Source organism: Pteropus alecto, unplaced genomic scaffold (genome assembly GCF_000325575.1).
Source record: "Pteropus alecto unplaced genomic scaffold, ASM32557v1 scaffold49, whole genome shotgun sequence".
In the NCBI taxonomy this organism is placed as follows: domain Eukaryota; kingdom Metazoa; phylum Chordata; class Mammalia; order Chiroptera; family Pteropodidae; genus Pteropus; species Pteropus alecto.
The window spans coordinates 3,347,302-3,353,396 of NW_006443131.1; the positions used below are offsets into that span (position 1 = coordinate 3,347,302).

Sequence of the window (6,095 nt, forward strand, 5' to 3'; positions counted from 1 at the left end):
CCGCGTCCCCCGCTGCCTCCTGTGTCTCCCAGACACCTCACGCTGAACGTGCCCGGAGCGGAACGCCTCCCCTCACGTCCCTCTCTAGGTAAACAGGTCCACTGTCTGTCCAGCTGCCCAGGCCAAAAACCTAGATCGCCACCAGATTCCTTCCCCGGCCTCACCGTCTACACGCGCCACGTCAGCAAACACACGGATTTCCGCTTAGAGCCCTCGGAGTCCGACTACAAACACCTGAGCTCCCGCCTCCAGCGCCCACCTGTTCTCCTGCGATGAATACCTAAGTGACCTTCCTGTCTCCTAGCTGGCCCTCCTTCTCAATGCTTCCGCCATAGCAACGTCTCGAAAATGCAGATCTGATTATGTCATCGTGTCATCTGCTGCCTAAAATCCTATAATGACTCTCCATACTCTACGGGATAAAGTCCAAATTCCTCACTTTTGCCCACAAAGTCCTCCATGATCTCCCAACCTCACCCCATCCCTCCCTCTCACACTCTACGCCCAACTCGTCCCACAGGATTCGGCACGAGCGCCACCTTCTCTAAGCTGCCCTCCGTGAGCCCACTGGGCGAGGTGCCCTTTCCATGTGCTCCCGTGACACCCTCTCTCGCAGCCTGTATCACCCCGGATTAGAATAATGGGCTGACCCGCGTGTTCCCTGACCACACTGTAATCTCCCCAAGGGCTGGGCCCAGCTATCATTCCTCATTGTATCCCCGGTTCTTGGCACATAGCGAGTGTTTAATTAAGGTTGTTGAATGAGTAAACGATGGATAGGGAAGGTCGGCAGGCAACGAGAATTGTACATTGAGGACCAGGTCGTCACTGTAAGGTTCTTAATCAGAAGAGCGACATAATGAAAATAGTGCTTAAGGAAGAATATTGCGATAATAGATAATATGGTATAGATTGGTCACCGGATAGTGAGACGCTGGTCAAATCACTAAACCTCAGAAGTATCAGCTTCTTCATCAGAAAAAAATTGGAATTATTGTTACCCAGGGTGCCTATTTCATAAGGCCGTTGCAAGCATAAAATGAAATCGAATTCGTGAAAACTTTCTGAAGCCATAAATCACTCTACGAACCTAAGAAATTACAATTACGTAAATAACAGGAAGCGTGGCCGCCAGCGTCTGGGAAACCCCAAAGCAGCAGGGCATGGTGGGAAAGAGCGTGGGCCGAAGGCCGGCTCCTCCCCTTCGCTGCCATGGGACTGGGCAGGTCACAGGGCCTCGCTGGGCCTCCCTTCCCTCATCTCCAAAATGCGAATGCCATCTATGGTCATGCCACCCTGAACGAGCCCCGTCTCGTCTGATCTCGGAAGCTAAGCAGGGTCAGGCCTGGTGAATACTTGGATGGGAGACCACCTAGGAAGACCAGGTGCTGTGGTCATAAAAAATAAAAAATAAGGGATTGTAAGCTGACAAGGTCCTTGCAATGTGTGAGGTCAACCAAGGGTTGCCTCGCCTAAAATAAATAAAATAAATTTAAAAAAATATATGAATCCCACACTCGTGGGTTATTGCGTTCTTTTTGTAGCTAGTGTAGAGCATGACGAACAGAAGCCATTCAACAAATTCTAGTTTGCCTCGCCTCCCGAGCAACCACACAGCACTCACCCATGAGATATCACCCAAGGCCTGGACAAGGACTCAGCCCATCGCAAACGAGGCGAGTGAAGGAGGGCCCTTAATGACACTTGAACTGGTGCTTAAGTAGAATGAAGGGTGGGAAACTTTGCAACCCAGTGAGAACCACAAGGCTAATGGGCCAAAGGATGCCTTAGATAAACGAATTGCGTCAAAGATTCACAATGGTGGGAGGAGGCAACAAAATTCTAAGCAGGCAAGGCCATGGGAGGGGATGGGCTAGACGCTAGGGTCTGAGAGTGAGGTCAGGGGGGAAGAATCTCCCTCACATCCCTCTCTCCCTTGTGCTCATGAGTCACCCCGTGGCCTCAGGCAAGTCCTTCCAACCTCTGCGCCATCTCGGCCTCAGGAAAATGAGCAATGTGATGATATAGGCACAGCAGAAAAAATGAAATGGCCTAGGCTCCCAACAGCAAAAAGTCACTGAGGCCAGACCCCGCTGATCTGAGACAGACTGGCTACGCCGCCTGTCCCGGCTTTCGGGGGCACGTGGCGAGGAAGGGCCAATGGAAGGACAAACATCCAGCGAACATGTCTGAATCCAGCAAGTGGGCGTTTGGCAAGGTTTGCTAAAGAGACTTCGCCTGGATTCTGATGTGGAGCAGGAAAGAGATTTCATGCAAAATACAAAATAATCAGTCTAAACACCCCACAGTAACAGGAGCTGATTATCAACGGACAGATAAAGGACAGAGAGCGTAAATCTCACGACATTCACAGTGCGCTCAAGGGGCGACGTCCCGGACTCGGTGAAAGCCGGAGCCCCGCCGGGGCCCTGGGCAGTTCCGCACACAGGAGTCGCTCCCTGACCTCGCTTCTCTCTTCCTGGTCTGTCCCCAGGAGCTGGCTTTCAGATGCCAAGGGAAGGAAGAGAACATGGAGAACCTGAAAAATTCTCTTCTCGCTTCATTCCCTATAAGCTCAAAGCACTTTACAACTTATGATCTCATGTGCCCCCCACCCCCACCCCTGCCCCCAGGAGGGAGGGAGGAAGCAGGAGTCATTATCCTAATTTCATAGATAGAGACCGGAGCCCAGAGAGTGTCAGTGACTCACTAAGGTCACAGGGAACAACACCATTCTGAGCTGGGCCCGCCACAGGGATCCGCCAGCTCCCAGCTGACCACGTGGCCAGCCAGAACCTACTTCAAAATTAACAGCTCCTAAAGAAGACACATTCCCACCCCTGGACACCACTATGAAATTTCTGGCAGAAATTCGCTATGAAGTTGAGAAACTTTTATTATGTTGAAAATTATTGGTACATATGATCTCAAGATGTTGTTCAGAATATAACCTACTGGATCTATACTTCTAAGACCCATATAGTAACTTATGTCCCAACACATGCCCTATAATCAAAACTCACTTATTATCTTACAGTTGACATAATGGGACAGGGCAGAAAGAAAAGTCTGCTTCGGGAGATATCTGCTTCATTTCTTGGCCTTGGGTACAAGCTCATGCCCAGCAGGGAAGATAGTTCACCCCAAATTTGCTGTCCAAGAGCATTTTGAGGGAGCATTTCCTTTCTCCCCATGACTCCACAGGGCAAACGAAGCCCCATGGGGAGCCACAGAACTAAGGAAGGGGACGGTGTGTCGTCTGTCTGAACGAGACATGCTGGAGCCTCCCTCAGCTCAAACTTCCCGAGGGGGTACCCGTGGGCTGTCACTGTCAGGAGACAGCACACGGGGGAAATGGCATCAGTGGCCCGCGAGTTTCAGACATGGTTTACACCAGAGTCCCTTTTGGAAACTCACGACGCACGTGACGCTTTGAGGAATCCAGCCGCATGAGAATAATAAAAAATAAATATTTCAATTGGCTTAACCCCGAGTTCCCAAATCCAGTTAGTGTTAGAGCCTCAAGGAACACCTAGGAAGATCCCACGAGATTCGTGGTTTAACTAGAAACCCTACCTGGAGAAGACGAGCACATCAGAATGGCATCTCCAAGCAAAAGAGAGCGGTCTACAAAGCATGATGGGAACCACCCACTGCCCGGGTCCTTCTCCAAATCCCTGGAACTTGGACCCACTCATTCAAGACCAGCTTCTGGAGAGTAGAGGAAAAGATGGTGCCTAAAAAAGGGAGAACCGGAGGACGAAGTTGGAGGTATCGCAGGCCTTGGGTTCGAACTATATCCCAAAGCTATAGCAATAAAAACAGCACGACACTTGCACCAAAACAGACACATCGATCGGGGAACAGAATAGCGATCCCGTGCTTGTCATCCGTTACTCTAACAAAGGAGACAAGAATATACAATGCGGAAAAGATGGTCTCTTCGATAAATGATGCCAGGAAAATTGGACAGCAGCCACATGCGTAAAACGGGACCACTTCCTTACACCGCATACAAGATAAACTCAAAATGGATCGAAGACTTCGATGTAAGACCAGAAGCCGTAAAATTCTGATCAGAAAACATAGGTAGGGAACTGTTGGACATTGGTCTAAGAGATTTTTTTTTGGATGTCTCCCCAGGCAAGAACGATCAATGCAAAAATAAACAAATGGGACTGTGTTGAACTAAAAAGCTTTTGCACAGCAAAAGAAACCATCGACCAGACCAAAAGGCGATGCAGTGAGCGGGAGGAGATATTCACAAAGGATATATCCATGCGAGTGAATGTCCAAAATATAGAAAGAGCTATGCCGTAGCCCTGAAACTCAGACAATGCCGTCTGTCAACTATACTTGAATATTTCTCTCAATGTGAATTTAAAAGAAAGGGGGGGGACCACAGAAGGGGAACAGGAGGGACTGAGCTCTTCGACTTCTGATTCACCCCGTTCTGGACCCCAAAACAGAATTCCCCATGGAAGACGGAACAAATTTCAAACCACATGTCCTACTACCTCCTAGACCCCCAGCATATTATTTCATTAGCTCTAAATTTCCAAGGCTCCCACATAAACAGATTGGCCCAAAGGAGAAGACCACATCTGGCCAGTCCAGCAAGTCGGAACCCCAGCTCGACCACTGGGTGACCTCTGGCAAGTGGCCCCATTTTTATGTCCGGAAAGCAGAGGCGGCAGCCCTTGTGTCGGGCTAGGCTGGATGAGGAGCAGCTAATAAATAAGATCATAAAATCCTCTGCAATACATTCAGTGTCCTGTAAAAGTTTAATGACTATAATCAAGCTGTGGCTAGAAGTCTGCCAGGTCCGCACATGACCTTTGGCCGTCACTGCGCTGGTGTCTGATAACAGGATGCTCTAGGCCCCCAAGTGCCTTGGCGAGGGTCGCAAACTGGCCAAGTCTGGTTTCTTCGCACAAAGTCGTCAGGGGAAAAGCATTGCTGAGGTCAGTTTCCCTTCGTGTAATCATTACCGTGTCTCCTGAGAGACGGGATCCTCCCAGCCTCTCAGAGATGACGGGCTTCTGTGTACCTGCGGTTGAGGGGACCACCTTCAGGAAACCGACACCTGCTGCAGAGCGTGTTCGTCCCAACCACTTCAGAGGGGGCAGAAGCCTTACCTGGGCTATGATGGGGGGTGGTAGAGGGAGGGTCTTTTAATCGGTCCTTTCCATATCGAAGCAGCCACCTCCACACAGGCAGCGGAGGCTTAGAGGAGGAGTTCTGAATGATGGTCGGGAGTGTGAGTTTTAAAGTCGGACAGATCTGGATTCGAGTGCCAGCTCTGCTACTTGCCACCTTCTTTGACCTTAGCTGAGTCCCTGAACATCTCAAAGTCTCGGTTTCCCCATCTACAAAATGGGAACAATCATGCTTACTATACGGAATTGGTTAAGAATTAAGTGAGACAACAGGTTCTAGCACATCTGCGTGGCGATGATGATGATGAAGATGACGGCGATGAGGATGATGGTGATGATGATGATGATGAAGATGATGGTGATGATGGTGATGGCGATGGCGATGGCGATGGTGATGATGATCACAAAAACAAAAGACAGACTCCCCACCACCACGTGATAGAGGCCAAAACTCTCTCCACTAGACTGGAGACGTCGGACAGAGGTATCTCTCCTCCACCTTTGCCTCCCGGGCCAGTGCTCAGCAGGTTTCATTAGACCTAATTGATTACACGATGCTGAGTACACAGGATTAGGCTGAAATGTGGCAGATGCTTGGATTACAGAGATGAAGCCTCCTTCGTGAGCCATTGTTTAAATATGAGCAGAACCAGTCCACTCAGCCTCACCTAGGCCACGCTCCAGGCCGTTTCCTCACTGAGACAAATTCTGCTTATTCAAGTCCTCATCTGAATAATAATGGCAAAAGAAGCTCAGGTTGGTTTGGGCGATAATCTTGGAATCGCTTTTAAGATACAGATATGAATCCAGCCTTTTGGTGGAAATAATTTCTTTCCTTCAACCTTTATTTTTAATCTCCGCAAGAAAGCACTGACCAGGCCGGCGGAGAGGGGACTAGGACACGGGTTTTAGTGCCACTTCCCCTGCCTTTCCCTC

The 6,095-nt window shown here is 49.6% G+C and overlaps 1 protein-coding gene and 1 pseudogene across 1 annotated transcript in view; both read left to right on the forward strand.

Moving 5' to 3' along the window:
• The window catches only part of RPTN (repetin), a 9,482-nt gene extending 9,206 nt beyond the window's left edge, over positions 1 to 276 (forward strand). Inside the window, exon 3 of the mRNA XM_015598310.1 lies at positions 33 to 276. Coding sequence (XP_015453796.1) covers positions 33 to 276 — 244 coding nt within the window. The remainder of the gene's footprint in view (positions 1 to 32) is intronic.
• A 1,002-nt stretch (positions 277 to 1,278) lies between these two features.
• LOC112472180 lies at positions 1,279 to 1,397 on the forward strand (annotated as a pseudogene).
• The last annotated feature ends 4,698 nt before the right edge of the window (positions 1,398 to 6,095 follow it).